The sequence below is a fragment of the Oncorhynchus keta genome, chromosome 30 (genome assembly GCF_023373465.1).
Source record: "Oncorhynchus keta strain PuntledgeMale-10-30-2019 chromosome 30, Oket_V2, whole genome shotgun sequence".
In the NCBI taxonomy this organism is placed as follows: Eukaryota; Metazoa; Chordata; class Actinopteri; order Salmoniformes; family Salmonidae; genus Oncorhynchus; species Oncorhynchus keta.
The window spans coordinates 20,051,467-20,067,848 of NC_068450.1; the positions used below are offsets into that span (position 1 = coordinate 20,051,467).

Here is a 16,382-nt window from a genome sequence, read left to right on the forward strand (position 1 = left end):
CATTCGTAGACAAACATTTGAATTGGTTGAGTAACGTCGGCTGATCCTAGATCTGTGCTTATTTGGTGAATAAAGGAAGCGTGATTGGTCGACCCAGTCCATCGGAATGAAACGTGTCTATGGGCGGACTCAATTTACACCAATAGCTGGTAGAGCTTGGATATCAAGGCGGGGTTATTTTCCCTATGGACCAATCAGAGAGTAGAACCGTATATTGAATTTTACAGGACAGCAGTCTCTGGGTGTGTTTTGGTTCGAGCAGTTGCTTTCTTTTGCTAAAGTTTTTATGTTTTTTTTACTGCAGAACAATCATTTGGAAGCTCATGAGGTAAAGTAACGTTTTTTACTTGATAAAAGCAACGCACATTTCAGTGGAAAATGAAACTGTCAGAAGTCAAAAAACTAAAAGTGGCCAAACTACGAGTCATGCTCAAAGAGCGAGCACTGGACATCAAAGGACTGAAGGCAGAACTCGTTGGGCGTTTGATGTCAGCTTTCGAAGCTGAATTGCAAGCTCCAGAATCAAGCGATCTTGGACAAGACAAGGGAGTCCCTGGTCTTGGAGAAGAGTCGAAGCCACAAGATGACGATTCACCCAGAGCCTCCACAGTGTTAGCGATGGAGAGAGAAGTCCCTCTACCGGGCGAGGAGGCAAAAGCCACTGGACACGTTGCAGGCGCCGTAAGTTCAGAGATGATGGTGAGACCTAGAGCTGATTGTTCTCCTATCCGTGCAGACACCGAGGCACCTGCAATTTCAGCAGCCAAACTTGATAACACGTCAACAAGTCAGTTGGAAGACGTGTGTGTAATCAGCACTTTTACCATGAGCCCGTGTGCAAAAACCACGGCAGACAAAGAAGGGTTGATGGAGCAGACCTCGTTAAATCAACAAGTAGAGCAACAGCAACATGTCACCCAAGAAGAGAGCGCTCAAGAACAACAGGGTGAAGGAGAACATGCACACGGAGTCTCCAAACGGAATGCCACACAGGAAGCAGAGGAGGATAAAACGATATCAAACCAGCTAAACACAACAGGCATGAGCACCAGGCCCATTAAAAACACATTAAATACATCACAGATATCACGGATAGACATCGTGTATCAAGACACAAGTATGTTGGTTGTTGAGCAGTTTAAAGAAGATCATGTAGGATCAGCTGTGCAGAACAGAGTTGAGGAGGAGGACAGTGTTTCCATGGTGGCCCAGAGAGGGAGCAGCACTGCATCCAGCCTCAGCCTGGGATCTGTGGCCAGTGACCAGACCAACCAGGACACCGGTAGATATGATATGACACACACTGAATAATGTCATGATTATTTTTTATTGTATCCTTCAGGGTTGGGGTCAACTCCATTTTATTTACAGTCAATTCTAAAAGTGAAGCAAACTCCAATTAAAAACAAATCCTAATTGAAAAGCATTGAAGAGAATTGTAATTTTAATGTACTTCCTGAATTGACTAGAATTGAAATGGAGTTGACCCCAACCCTGGTATCCATATGTTACAGGTTTATAACCCATCTTGTACATTGGCCTACACTTTTAGAGTAATCAATCAATCAATCAGAATCCCATCTTGTACATTGGCCTACACTTTTAGAGTAATCAATCAATCAATCAGAATCCCATCTTGTACATTGGCCTACACTTTTAGAGTAATCAATCAATCAGAATCCCATCTTGTACATTGGCCTACACTTTTAGAGTAATCAATCAATCAGAATCCCATCTTGTACATTGGCCTACACTTTTAGAGTAATCAATCAATCAGAATCCCATCTTGTACATTGGCCTACACTTTTAGAGTAATCAATCAATCAGAATCCCCTCCTCCCCCACTCTCGTTGCAGTGTTTCACATGGACAAAGACGAGGAAAATAGGTCTGGAGGTGGAGGGGAGAAGCGTGGGGTAAAGAGGCCTGCTCAGGGTGAGAGAACCAGAGGCAGGGCCTACTACGAATTCAAGGAGGAGATCCAGTACAACAGGTACCTTTCCTCCATGACTCAAGCTCTGCAGGGTTTTCCGAGTGAGCCTGGGCAAATGATCCTCTACCCACCAGACAGTGTCTTTAAACATGACCAAACTCTCTCTCCACACAGGGCCAAATCCCCACCGCCTCAGCCTGAGAGTAATGGTGTTGATGCCGAGAAAGACGGAGGGCGGGTCAGACTAGACTCCTGTGAGTTTAATTATGAGGGATCACCTCTCTCTCATTGCCCTGGTTGACCAGTGTGGTGTTAATGGTTAGTTGGTCATCCTCTCTAATCTCCACAGACGGAGGTGACCTGCACTTTGAGGTGGGCCGGGACGGCTGCAGCGGCCAGCCAAGGTTCTGGGAGCGTTGCCCTCTCCTGTGGTCTGGATGCAGACTGACACACGGAACTCACCAGGGGAGGGTGGGCTTCGAGGCTATGTTTGAGAAAAAGCTGGTGTCTCCATCACTGGACTCTGAGGACCCCGAGCACCATGGTCTGAGACTGGGCTGGTCAGTGGAGCGTTGGAACTCCAACTTGATGCTCGGTAAGGACCAAACTTTTTTCCCAACAAAAAAATTTGCCAATTATGTGGATATGTTCTGGTTATAAATGTCCCATGGTTTAGCAGAGGTACTTCATTGAGTCTTATGAATGAAATGTTTCTGTATGATTTGTGCTGATTTCTCTCTCATTCCCCTCATTCAGGTGACGAGGACTTGTCTTACGGTTACGACGCTAGGGGCAGAAAAGTGACGGCTGGGAAAGAGGAGGAGTTTGGAGAACCCTTTTCAGAGGGCGATGTCATTGGCTGTTATGCTGTGAGTGACACTAGTTTAAACATTTTTTTTACCACTCCCTCACTTTCTTGAATGCAGGACATGTTGAAATGCCATTTTAATAATAACAATCCGAATCTAAAAAATACAAACCTTACTATTGAAGTAATCCCTGCCTCGCTTTGTGTTTATGGGTTTGTTCCTGTCTCCCTGCATCTTTCCACCCATAGTCTTTCTCTAAGGAGGAAGGAGTTGAGCTCTCCTTCCATAAGAACGGTCGCCTTATGGGAATGGCGTTCCACCTGAGTCCGGCTGCTCTCTGCGGTTCTATGCTGTACCCCCACGTCCTCTGCAAAAACACCTCTATCACCCTCAACCTGGACCCCACGTCTCCCCCCTGGTACCCCAGCCCTGCAGGGTACACCCCCCTCTCCTCCCTGCCTGCTGGACAAAGGCTCAGTGCCCCAACCCCACCAACCTCCAAACTGCAGTGTGAGGTGAGAGCAGAGCAATGGCTGCCAGCACTAACATGAACTCTATTCGCTGGCCTGTGTGCACTTTATTCATGCTATACCCCTCTCTCTCTTCTCTCCACCCTCTCCCTCTTCTCTCTACCCCTCTCCCTCTTCTCTCTACCCCTCTCCCTCTTCTCTCTACCCCTCTCCCTCTTCTCTCTACCCCTCTCCCTCTTCTCTCTACCCCTCTCCCTCTTCTCTCTACCCCTCTTCGCTCTACCCCTCCCCCTCTACCCTCTCCCTCCTCTCTCTACCCCTCCTCACTCTACCCCTTCTCCCTCCTCGCTCTACCCCTCCCCCTCTACCCTCTCCCACCTTGTTCTACCCCTCCTCGCTCTACCCCTCTCCCTCCTCTCTCTACCCCTCCTCACTCTACCCCTCTCCCTCCTCGCTCGACCCCTCCCCCTCCTTGTTCTACCCCTCCTCGCTCTACCCCTCTCCCTCCTCTCTCTACCCCTCTGCCTCCTCTCTCCTCTTCAGGTGTTGATGATGGTGGGTATGCCAGGGGCAGGTAAGACCCACTGGGCCAGGGCTCACATGAAGCAATACCCAGAGAAGAGATACACCCTGCTGGGTACCGCAGGCCTCCTACCCTGCATGAAGGTCAGACCCCCAGACACACAACTACCCACTATTACAACACTATTATAACACCATTATATCACCATAATAGTATTATAACACTATTATAACACTATAACACATAATTTTTTATTTCACCTTTATTTAACCAGGTAGGCCAGTTGAGAACAAGTTCTCATTTACAACTGCGACCTGGCCAAGATAAAGCAAAGCAGTGCGACAAAAACAACAACACAGAGATACACATGGGATAAACAAACATACAGTCAATAACACAATAGAAAAATCGGTATACAGTGTGTGCAAATGAAGTAAGGAAGTAAAGCAATAAATAGGCCACAGTGGAGAAGTAATTACAATTTAGAAAGTAACACTGGAGTGATAATGTGCAGATGATGATGTGCAAGTAGAAATACTGGTGTGCAAAAGAGCAGAAAAACAAACATGGAGATGAGGTAGGTAGTTGGTTGGTTGGATGGGTGTGTACAGCTGCAACGATCGGTAAGCTGCTCTGACAGCTGACGCTTAGTTAGTGAGGGAGATATAAGTCTCCAACTTCAGTGATTTTTGCAATTCGTTCCAGTCATTGGCAGCAGAGAACTGGAAGGAAAGGCGGCCAAAGGTGATGTTGGCTTTGGGGGTGACCAGTGCAATATACCTGCTGGAGCGCGTGCTACGGGTGGGTGTTGTTATGGTGACTGGTGAGCTGAGATAAGGGGGGCTTTACCTAGCAAAGACTTATAGATGACCTGGAGCCAGTGTGTTTGGCGACGGATATGTAGTGAGGACCAGCCAACGAGAGCACACAGGTTGCAGGGGTGGGTAGTATATGGGGCTTTGGTGACAAAACGGATGGCACTGTGATAGACTGCATCCAGTTTGCATCGCCCGAAGTAAAGGATCGGTAGGATGGTCAGTTTTATGAGGGTATGTTGGCAGCATGAGTGAAGGAGGCTTTGTTGCGAAATAGGAAGACGATTCTAGATTTAACTTTGTATTGGAGATGCTTAATGTGAGTCTGGAAGGAGTGTTTACAGTCTAACCAGACACCTATGTATTTGTAGTTGTCCACATATTCTAAGTCATAACCGTCTAGAGTAGTGATGCTAGACAGGCGGGCGGGTGCGGGCAGCGATCAGTTGAAGAGCATCCATTTTGTTTTTACTAGCATTTAAGGGCAGTTTGAGGCCACGGGAGGAGTGTTGTATGGCGTTGAAGCTCGTTTGGAGGTTTATTAACACAGTGTCCAAAGAAGGGCCAGATGTATACAGAATGGTGTCGTCTGCATAGAGGTGGATCAGAGAATCACCAGCAGCAAGAGCGACGTCATTGACGTATACAGGGAAAAGAGTCGGCCCGAGAATTGAACCCTGTGGCACCCCCATAGAGACCGCTAGCTAGAGGTCCGGCCAACAGGCACTCCGATTTGACACACTGAACTCTACCTGAGAAGTAGTTAGTGAACCAGGCGAGTAGTCATTAGAGAAACCAAGGCTGTTGAGTCTGCCGATAAGAATACGTGATTGACAGAGTTGAAAGCCTTGGCCAGGTCGATGAACACGGCTGTACAGTATTGTCTTGTATTGATGGCGGTTATGATATCGTTTAGGACTTTGAGCGTGGCTGAGGTGCACCCGTGACGAGCTCGGAAATCAGACTGCATTAGCGGAGAAGGTACGGTGGGATTCGAAATGGTCGGTGATCTGTTTGTTCACTTGGCTTTCGATGATTTTAGAAAGACAGGGTAGGATAGATATTGGTCTGTGTCAGTTTGGGTCTAGAGTGTCTCCCCCTGCGAAGAGGGGGATGACCACAGCAGCTTTCCAATCTTTAGGAATCTCAGACGATACGAAAGAGAGGTTGAATAGACTAGTAATAGGGGTTGCAACAATGGCAGCGGATAATTTTAGAAAGAGAGGGTCCAGATTGTCTAGCCCTGCTGATTTGTAGGGATCCAGATTTTGCAGCTCTTCAGAACATCAGCTGTCTGGATTTGGGTGATGGGGGGGGGGAAGCATAGCCAGCCGTAGAGAAATGCTTATTGAAATTCTTGGTTATTGTGGATTTATCGGTGGTGACAGTGTTTCCTAGTCTCAGTGCAGTGAGCAGCTGGGAGGAAGTTCTCTTATTCTCCATGGACTTTAGTGTCCCAAAACCTTTTGGAATTAGTGTGGCAGGATTCAAATTTCTGTTTGAAAAAGCTAGCCTTTTTTGCTTTCCAAACTGACTGTGTGTATTGGTTCCTGATTTCCCTGAAAAGTTTCAAATTGCAGGGACTATTCGATGCTAGTGCAGTACACCACAGGGTGTTTTTGTACACCACCATAACACCACTATAACACATAACACTATAACACCATTATAACACTAACACCATTATAACACTAACACCATTATAACACATAACACTAACACCATTATAACACAACACCATTATAACACAACACTATAACACCATTATAACACTAACACCATTATAACACGATAACACCATTATAACATGATAACACCATTATAACACATAGCACTAACACCATTATAACACTAACACATAACACTATAACACCATTATAACACATAACACTAACACCATTATAACACTAACACTATAACACCATTATAACACTACCACCATTATAACACTATAACACATAACACCATTATAACACAACACTATAACACCATTATAACACGATAACACCATTATAACACGATAACACCATTACAACATGATAACACCATTATAACACAACACGATTATAACACATTATAACACTATAACACCATTATAACACAACACTATAACACCATTGACAACACTATAACACTATTATAACACCACTATAACACATAACACCATTATAACACAACACCATTATAACACAACACTATAACACCATTATAACACGATAACACCATTATAACATGATAACACCATTATAACACAACACGATTATAACACATTATAACACTAACACCATTATAACACAACACTATAACACCATTAACAACACTATAACACCATTATAACACCATTATAACACTAACACCATTATAACACTAACACCATTATAACACTATAACACATACCACTATAACACCATTATAACACATTATAACACTATAACACCATTATAACACTAACACTATTCATAGTTTTATTCATCTATTGATTATATCAATTCCAAAGGTGTGTGTCTGTATGTTGTTAGCTGTACCTTTTCCCTACTGTATTTATTTTGCTCCTTTGCACCCCATTATTTATCTCTACTTTGCACATTCTTCCACTGCAAATCAACAATTCCAGTGTTTTACTTGCTGTATTGTATTTACTTTGCCACCATGGCCTTTTTTTGCCTTTACCTCCCTTATCTCACCTCATTTGCTCACATAGTATATAGACTTATTTTTCTACTGTATTATTGACTGTATGTTTGTTTTACTCCATGTGTAACTCTGTGTTGTTGTATGTGTCTAACTGCTTTGCTTTATCTTGGCCAGGTCGCAATTGTAAATGAGAACTTGTTCTCAAATTGCCTACCTGGTTAAATAAAGGTGAAATAAAATAAAAAACCTGTGTGTTCCTCTCCACAGGGGCAGGGTCGTAGAGAGAGCAGGCTGCAGCAGGCCTCTCAGTGTCTCAGTGAGCTGATCAAGGTGGCGGCTCAAACTCCACGCAACTACATCCTGGACCAGGTAGGTAGCTATTTGATAGGACAGCAAGGGGAGGCAGTGTCTGCTGATTGGCTAGCTCCCTGAAAGAGTGATGGTATATTAACTGATAGGTTAGGAATCAAATCTGTTCATAATTAAAGGTGATAGTTTAGACAATCTTTCTCTCCTGCCACTCCTCTTTGTTTCCTCTCCTCCTCCTGCATACCACCAAGCAAAACATATGAATTTGAGTTCTCCGTAAAGACAATTGGACAATAATGTATTGTTGTTCATCCCCAGCCCAACATCCACCCCTCAGCTCAGCGCCAGAGGCTGCTGTGGTTCGTGGGTTTTAGGCGGAGGGCGGTGGTGGTGTTCCCATCTAAAGAGGAGTGGAAGAGGCGTCTGCAGGAGCAACAGGAGGAGGAGGGGGACAAGATCCCTGAAACGGATCTCCACAAGGTCAAAGGTCAGGGAAATACAATACAGAAGATAACCAATGAGCAGTGACCTTTTTAAGTATAATTTCGTAAGCATTCACACAATTCAAAAACGTTTATAGAGTCGCAGCATATCAGTCTTTGAGTTGTTCTGAGTTGCATAATTTTCACACAGATTCAGTTTAATGGAGTAACATACTTTGCAAGCCTATACAGTGAAAGGAGAACCTAACTGAAGGTATGGTTGCTTTTGATGCTGTGTTGATGTCCTCTCCTCCCCAGTGAGCTGCACTCTGCCAGAGCAGGGAGACCTGCTGGAGAAGGTGCTGTTTGTGGAGCTAGCCAGAGAGGAAGCACAGGCTCTCTTGAAGGGGTACAAAAAAGAGTCAAAAAGCCTGCTCCCCCCTGTCCCCTCCGCCCCCAAACAACGGAAGAAACCCCGCGTCCGATACAATAACCCCCATAGCCTCGGACTTCAGTCTTATCACCTTAACAAGACCAGATTTGGAAGGATGGCCACGCAAGACTATAACCCCACTAAACCCCTCATCAAGGGCCGGATGGACAGGGGGTACAATCCAGTGGCGGCTGGTGACTTGAGAGGTCAGGGAGAATGATTGATGGGGGGAAAAACCTGAGTGGCGCTATTACTGTGTAATTATTCCTTAATGTGTTTGGTCTGGTGATATGTCACGCCTTGGGGTTCTTCTGGTTATAGTAATAACATTTTTTGTCTGTAGGTTGGGACCACACATGGTTCAACCAGGAGCAGCCATACCCATATGGTCATCAGCAGTACTGGACACCACAGCAGCTCAGATATGTGAGTCCTCGTCTATCCAATCAACTTCTGATAAACATACTTCACATTTACATAGTTTTCTTATATTCCGCCTTATTAATTCATACATTTTGGGGATATTTTATTGATTTAAAATGATTAGTTTATTGGATAGGACAGAAAAAGACTGGAATGATATAGTAGAGAGTTGCTGATATAGCAGATTGGATACCATGCTGCAGGGGTATATGATCTAGAAGCAGGGGTATATGATCTAGAAGCAGGGGTATATGATCTAGAAGCAGGGGTATATGATCTAGAAGCAGGGGTACATAACCTAGAGGATAATCTAGAGGCAGGTGTATATAATCTAGAGACAGTGGTATATAATCTAGAAGCAGGGGTACATAATATAGAGGATAATCTAGAGGCAGGTGTATATAATCTAGAGACAGTGGTATATAACCTAGAAGCAGGGGTACATAATCTAGAGGATAATCTAGAGGCAGGTGAAAATAATCTAGAGACATTGGTATATAACCTACAGGATAATATAGGGGCAGGGCTATAGGACCTAGGGGCAGGGCTATAGGACCTAGGGGCAGGGCTATAGGACCTAGGGGCAGGGCTATAGGACCTAGGGGCAGGGCTATAGGACCTAGAGGCAGGGCTATAGGACCTAGAGGCAGGGCTATAGGATCTAGGGTCAGGGCTATAGGATCTAGGGGCAGGGCTATAGGATCTAGGGGCAGGGCTATAGGACCTAGGGGCAGGGCTATAGGACCTAGGGGCAGGGCTATAGGACCTAGAGGCAGGGCTATAGGACCTAGAGGCAGGGCTATAGGATCTAGAGGCAGGGCTATAGGATCTAGAGGCAGGGCTATAGGATCTAGAGGCAGGGCTATAGGATCTAGAGGCAGGGCTATAGGATCTAGGGGCAGGGCTATAGGATCTAGGGGCAGGGCTATAGGATCTAGGGGCAGGGCTATAGGATCTAGGGGCAGGGCTATAGGATCTAGGGGCAGGGCTATAGGATCTAGGGGCAGGGCTATAGGATCTAGGGGCAGGGCTATAGGACCTAGGGGCAGGGCTATAGGACCTAGGGGCAGGGCTATAGGACCTAGGGGCAGGGCTATAGGACCTAGGGGCAGGGCTATAGGACCTAGGGGCAGGGCTATAGGACCTAGGGGCAGGGCTATAGGACCTAGGGGCAGGGCTATAGGATCTAGGGGCAGGGCTATAGGATCTAGAGGCAGGGCTATAGGACCTAGGGGCAGGGCTATAGGACCTAGGGGCAGGGCTATAGGACCTAGGGGCAGGGCTATAGGACCTAGGGGCAGGGCTATAGGACCTAGGGGCAGGGCTATAGGATCTAGGGGCAGGGCTATAGGACCTAGGGGCAGGGCTATAGGACCTAGGGGCAGGGCTATAGGACCTAGGGGCAGGGCTATAGGACCTAGGGGCAGGGCTATAGGACCTAGAGCCTAGGCGACCCATTTCTGTGATATTTATCTGGCAGGATGAACCGTTCAATGGAGCGAACTACCAGTACCGCAGCCATGACTTTAATCATGAAGCATGCAGGGAGTACAATAGACAGCTAAACTACAACAAACAGCCAGAATGCTACAGACAGGAAGCATGCTACAGACAGGTAGTGGTACACACGCACACAAACAGGCATGCACATTGGGTATCTGTCAGGGTTTCCATTAGCGGTAATAGCCGGCTTTTGGCAACAAGAAAAGTCATTTAAAAAAAGCCGATAAATAAAAATGTCCCCGGCCAATTGTCCAGGAGAAGAAAACAAATCCCATTGCGAAAATGTATTTTAGCCTATTGATTGAAATACCTGTCAATGTAAACATGAGAGTTGCTGCTACAGCTCATCAAACAGCTTGTTAATTGCTGCTGGAGTGAAAAGTGCTTTTATAATAAGCCCAATCATTGTTCAACAATTCTAAATGCAATTGCATGTTGAGAACTGTTTTGATGGCAAAGACTAAAAAGAGCTACTATTTTTATTTCTCAACTGGTAATGGAAGTGTGCTTCCCATTCTCTATTCAAGTGCATAGGCAATTTGGCAGGCTTCACACCACTTTGCAATGAGCTGGAGGCAGTATGTATTTTGAAAACATATACTGAACTGTTTGAAACCTGAACATTTTACACTGAGGCATGTCTTACCTTGCTTCAAAGTAGCTTAGCCAAAACCCAATCAAACTATAAAGACTTCCATATGCCATTGAAAACAGTAGCTTATTTAGCTGTTGTTTTTCAAATGTATTTCATTGTCGAGTTAGCCAAAGGCCCAATCCTAGTCATATTAGCAACCCATGCTAGTTGTTTCATATTTATCTCAACTCTAACTACATTTCTAAAAGATACGGTCATTTCATCCCGGTCTCATAAACGCTCTCATGTGCAGTGGCTTTTAACGTTTTTTTCCGCTAAATTGCAGTTTGGTACGAACATTCATGCGTCGCCTACAGCCTTGAAATAATAGTTGATCAACATTTTAAGCTAATCGTTATCTGTTGCATCAGACTCCTTGCTTTTAAATGTTGTTTTGGATGTAACCTAGGCCTACTGGTTGTATGAATTTCAGATCTGTCGTCCCACAACTGTCCCAGAGTGTTTGGAATGGGCTATTTCTTTCTCGCACAGAATGACTAGCTGACCAATAGAATAGGTTAACGTTTCTACTATGGGAGATAGTAGATTGACATAGGCTAGTGATGTTGCTGTTCCTTACTGGTCTACTTGGCTGAGGAAAATTAAATGTGAACAGTTATTCTAACATCTTGAAATTCTGCATCGGAATTCGGTAAGGAGCCCATTGCATCAGAGTTTCATGTTCTGTTAAAATGAATTACCATAATCTAAATGTGATTTATTTTATTCTGAGCACCTTGGGTGGCTACGCACACCCAATGCACATGGGACCGGTACATTTCTTAAATGTCTGGTAAATTAAAATACTGCCAGTCAAATGTCCTGCTCCACATTTTTCTGAGACCCCGATACCGGTGTGTGAGTGCAAAACAGGTAAATGCTATAGACAGGGTAGGATAGAGAGCATACCTGTGTACAGAGCTCAAAGGAAGTGCAGTCCGATTTTGCAGCACCTTAGACAGTCTCACAGTCAATGTTTCTGTTAAGGTATGAATGATGTATTCTATTCTCTCTCTCCCCCTCTCTGTTCAGTGGAATCAGAGTTACCAAGACCAGGACTATTACGGCAGCGAGAATCAGGTTTACCAAGACCAGGACTACTATGGTAACAGAAACTATGCTTACGATAGTTACCGTTACCAGGGTTACTGTTAAACATCTAAAGAGATCAGCAAATTCTGCAGGTGGTTTTATAAAGATTTATTATACAGGTTATATCTTACATTATCTTACAGCATTTGTATGCAAAGTTGGGAAATATTGTGCCTAAGTGTCAAACATCAAGCAACGTTTGTATGGAGTTATCTTTTTCTGAAATACTGCTGGAACTTTATATTCAGGGAATGTTTCCTCAGACATTTTCATAGCGGGGGGCTTAAAACTTTCTACAACAGTATTGTCTCTTTAAAGCAACAACAACATTAAATCGCTGCTTTTTCGTTGAAGAAAATGTCTATTGTATTAATTTCATCATCTGGAAATTTTATCCGGTGCAGTAGCTGGAGTTTGATCAATTGCTTTTGTCTTCTCGGTCAGGCAGCACTAGTTGATAGAGCAGCACAGCACCCTTGGCTGAAGGACACAACTCTGACCACAGGGGGGTGCTCTGGTCTAGCTGTAGCACCTCCTTCAAATCACAAGACAAAACGTTAAGAGATCCATTACACATAAGGTGTTAATGTGTAATAAACTGTTTATAAACTATTTGTATGACATTGTTCAATATCTATGTTTCAATTATGAACTTTCCATATGCTTTTCTCTGTTCTTAGACATTACATTTTCTTTATGCACAGATTAGTTTCACAGATAACAGTAACTGTTGTGGCGCTCCTTACTGTTTGGCTCACGAACACGATATCTGTAGACTCCTGGGCCTCAATGCCCCCCTGCCAGTAAAGCTCTCGAACTTCTGTGGAAGTCAGTGAACAACTGGGGACAGACAACACAACATAGGAATTGTATAATACTGAATGTCTTATCATTTTGTGGTCAGTTATCAAACATGGGCCTGATAATGAAGGGCTATTTTCTATGATGTCATTTCCTTTGAGTACCTGATGTAGAACTCTGCACTGGGTCTGCCTGCACTGGTGTGATTCAGAGCGATGCCCATCAGTACCGGCTCACCCAGAGAACACAGAGGAACATTTACCTGCAGACAGACAGTGGGGTCGTAATGAGAGGAATGAAGACAAACTTAATGAAAGAGATGGAGAAAGAAAATGATAGATGGAGAGAAAGAAAGGGGATAAACAAACAGACTGTCCTTGAACACTCAGTCTCATGGCCAGCAGCTATGTTTCTTTGTCTCACCTCGTCTCTGATCTCGGCGCACACAGAAGAGAACAGCTCTCTGACCACAGCCTCCTCCCTCCACTGCAGCATCTCCACCCTGATCCTGTCCTCTTCATCGAGGCCTTTAAACACAGCCTGGGGGAAAGGGGGAGGAGGCAGCAAAGGTAATTAGATACCATAAGTAAGGTGCCATAAGTATGGCAAACAATGGAAATAGAATGCAGTTCAACAGTCGTTTTGAATAAATGTCAACTTAATTCAACCAACCTCACAAGTATGGAGGATACAATACCACATTTCATACAGTATTGGTTTTAACTTTCAACCTCTTTCTCCCGTCTCACCTTTGGTTCTGGGTGCCCCCCAGGGATGTCCAGCAGCCCCCTTGCCTCCGCCACTTGCTGGCTCCTCCTGATCAGCACCACCTGTCTGTCAGCCGTACACAAGACCCCACCCACCCCCAGCGGCTGGGCCAATAGCGCCAGAGGATCCCCATACTCCACCTCCGCACGCTGGCGTAGCTTCCTTGCTCTCTGAGACCAGTTGGTGCCCAGGAAGTCCCTATAGCAGGTCAGGCCCAACCTCAGGGTCAGGATGGGAGTGGCCCCCTCACCCTTCCCACCCACATCGCTCTGTGGGAAGGGTTGAGCTTCTGCTGCACTGCTTCCCACAGCAGGATGTTGGTCTCTGCACCCTGGGGTGGAGGTTTGCGTGTCTCTGAGGTTCCCTTCCCTCTGCTTATAGCTAATCAAATCTTTGTCATTATGCTGTCGTTCGCCTATGACTCTGTCTATTTGATCTCTTTGGTGTCTGAGTACTTCTGCTCTTTCAGAGTCCGCGTTCCCCTTTGTCTCGTGTTGGCCCTCTTCCTCCTGAATGCTACATTGCCTTCCATCTCTGTCTCCTTCTCCATTCATGCAGGGAAGCTGGGGTGTAGGTGGACAGGAGGGCTGGGGTGAGGCCAGACTGAAAGAGTGCAGCCTGAATTTGGCCCCATTGAAAAGCCATGGCTCCATGGTCACCCTCTCTGTCCACACCTCCTCTATGTGACTCTCCAGTGCTGGCTCTGTCTGACGGTTAAACCTTGATGAATTAGAGAGAGAGAGATGGAGTGAGAGGACAATATATTCATTGTGTTTGATAACTGGTTTTATAATTAGACTACTTCTAACAACCAACTATTGATTGAAAGTAATGAATTCTGAATTTACCTGGCAGAAAGCTCCACCTGCACTTGTGGTTCCAGAAGTCCTCCCCAGGCGGTGCAGTGCAACAGCACAGAGACCTCAGGATCCATTCTGATTAAGCCTGATCAAATCGGAATCATATAAAATCAGCTCTCATGTGTGTGTAGAATAAATGAAGATCATTTTCAAATTGAGGAAGGATAGTTTTACCTAGCCCAATATTGGACTAAAGGAGTCTAACGTTACTCCTTAAATCCAAGGACCTTCTAGGTTATTTTCAGAGGTATATTGGCTCTGGCAACCAAGGAGTAACGTTAGGCTCCGTAAGAGTACATCTTAGGCTAGTAGCTAGCTCGTTCAATCAGCTTCTCGCTAAAGTTAGTTTGACCGTTTGAACCCAGCACCTTGTTCTGACAAGCTAATTTATCAATGACACAAACACGGCTATAGTTTGAAAGATTGATCCTTACCAATAGCTTCCTTCCACTGCTATAGCATAAACAAGTCAAGCCTTAACGAACATATAGATTACTTTTATGGAATGGACGCTGACTGAACCAAAGCCTCGAGCGTTTGGTAAAGTTAGAAACATTTTCAAAAATTGGTCGCTGAGAGACATAAATGCAAAGACACTAGTAACTGACAAAATATGTGGTCTGAAAAGTCCAGGAAGTGATTTAGTGGACGAGTCATAACAATCAGGTCAGCACCGCCCACTTCTACAGCTGATTGGAGGAGGCATGAGGTTGGTGAGTACATGAAGTAAATAAACTGCTGTGAATGCATTGATGAGTAAAATATTATTTTGGGGTGTTGAAGAAAAACTCAAAAGTGTGTGAAATGCATTAAATGTGCGTATTTTTTTGTTATTAGTCAGAAGAGAAACAATGAGGCATCTTGTAGAGAATAGAAAGACAAGGAAGGGTTAACCCCAAGACGTGCAGTAGTGTGTGGTCGTGTTCAGTATGGAATAAACGATCTGAAAAGCAGTGAAACTGCGCTAACGTCCTGAATGTGTCCACTAAGAACATATATTTTGTTTTCAGTTGCAAACGGAACGAAATGGGCAGGGACCTACCTGAATTTGTCCAATATAAACTATAGTTTGCGTTTGGCGTAAACGCAACAGAATCGGTATAATGATTACACACCAGCACAATCCCCAGTATATTTGTTATGATGCGAAGAAAGTACAACATTTCGGTACGTCTATGCTTCTCTACCCTTGCAATTCACCATTGCTTTTTTGTTGTTCAAATACTTGTTTTGCCACGTGACATCATAGGTCAAAAGCTTAGCCCAGTGTCTTTAGTCGAGTTAGCTAGCAAGCTTATAGTCACCGCTAATACTGAACAAAAATATAAACTTAACATGCAACAATTTAATGAGGAAATTGAAAAACATTCATTAGGCCCTAATCTATGGATTTCTCAATACAGATATGCATCTCACAATGGGCCTCTGGATCTCGTCTCGGTATTTTTGTGCATTCAAAATGGCACTCTGTTTACAATGTTGACATCAGCAAACCGCTCGCCCACAGGATCTAATACACGGTTGTGAGGCTGGTTGGATGTACTGCCAAATTCCCTAAAACGAATTTGGAGGCAGCTTATGTTACAGAAATGAACATGAAATTCTCTGCCAACCGCTCTGGTGGACATTCCTGCAGTCAGCATGCTAATTGCAGCTCCCTCAACTTGAGACATCTGTGGCAGTATGACAACTACACATTTTGTAGTTGTCTTTTATTGACCCCAGCACAAGGTGCATCTGTGTAATGATCATGCTATTTTATAAGCTTCTTGTTATTCCACACCTGTCAGGTGAATGGATTGTCTTGGTATAGGAGAAATGCTGACGAATAGGGATGTAAACAAATTTGTGCACAACATTTTAGAGAAATACATGTTTCTGCCTATGGAACATCTTTTATTTCAGCTCATGAAACGTGACCAACACTTTACATGTTGTTTATATTTTTGTTCAG

At 44.5% G+C, this 16,382-nt stretch overlaps 3 protein-coding genes and 1 long non-coding RNA gene across 11 annotated transcripts in view; 2 read left to right on the top strand and 2 right to left on the bottom strand.

The window, feature by feature from the left end:
* Positions 1-41: 41 nt before the first annotated feature.
* si:ch211-107m4.1 (heterogeneous nuclear ribonucleoprotein U-like protein 2) lies at positions 42-12,357 on the top strand. Its single transcript, XM_035743944.2, has 12 exons — positions 42-1,282; positions 1,857-1,992; positions 2,107-2,186; positions 2,282-2,527; positions 2,689-2,801; positions 2,990-3,256; positions 3,755-3,877; positions 7,451-7,552; positions 7,811-7,979; positions 8,233-8,553; positions 8,691-8,773; positions 11,940-12,357. Exons 1-12 carry the CDS (start codon positions 379-381, stop codon positions 12,060-12,062), a joined length of 2,667 nt encoding a protein of 888 aa, XP_035599837.1. The 5' UTR covers positions 42-378; the 3' UTR covers positions 12,063-12,357.
* Positions 9,230-10,350, bottom strand: LOC127913691 (uncharacterized). Of its 2 annotated transcripts, none has more exons than XR_008086528.1 (3): positions 10,209-10,350; positions 9,558-9,956; positions 9,230-9,431 (listed from the first exon to the last, which is right to left on the bottom strand). It is a non-coding gene; the product is annotated as an uncharacterized LOC127913691 (long non-coding RNA). The 2 variants fall into 2 exon arrangements; XR_008086527.1 differs by having other exon boundaries at positions 9,230-9,515.
* Positions 12,093-15,607, bottom strand: nudt22 (nudix (nucleoside diphosphate linked moiety X)-type motif 22). 2 transcript variants are annotated; one of them, XM_035743946.2, is made up of 7 exons: positions 15,471-15,607; positions 14,417-14,513; positions 13,550-14,288; positions 13,224-13,340; positions 12,965-13,062; positions 12,746-12,839; positions 12,093-12,534 (listed from the first exon to the last, which is right to left on the bottom strand). In XM_035743946.2, the coding sequence occupies exons 1-7, from the start codon at positions 15,589-15,591 to the stop codon at positions 12,418-12,420; spliced, it is 1,383 nt and encodes a 460-aa protein (XP_035599839.1). In that variant the 5' UTR covers positions 15,592-15,607; the 3' UTR covers positions 12,093-12,417. The 2 variants fall into 2 exon arrangements, with proteins under 2 accessions (XP_035599839.1, XP_035599840.1); XM_035743947.1 differs by lacking the exon at positions 15,471-15,607 and adding an exon at positions 14,863-15,043.
* LOC118363266 (vascular endothelial growth factor A-like) overlaps positions 15,038-16,382 on the top strand; it is a 29,355-nt gene continuing 28,010 nt past the window's right edge. For 4 of the 6 annotated variants that reach the window (XM_052486921.1, XM_052486927.1, XM_052486925.1 and 1 more), the window contains exon 1: positions 15,447-15,595. The gene's annotated coding sequence lies outside the window, so the exon portion shown is untranslated. Of the gene's footprint in view, positions 15,142-15,446; positions 15,596-16,382 lie in introns of those variants that run through there. The other 2 variants (XM_052486922.1, XM_052486924.1) reach the window with 2 other exon arrangements.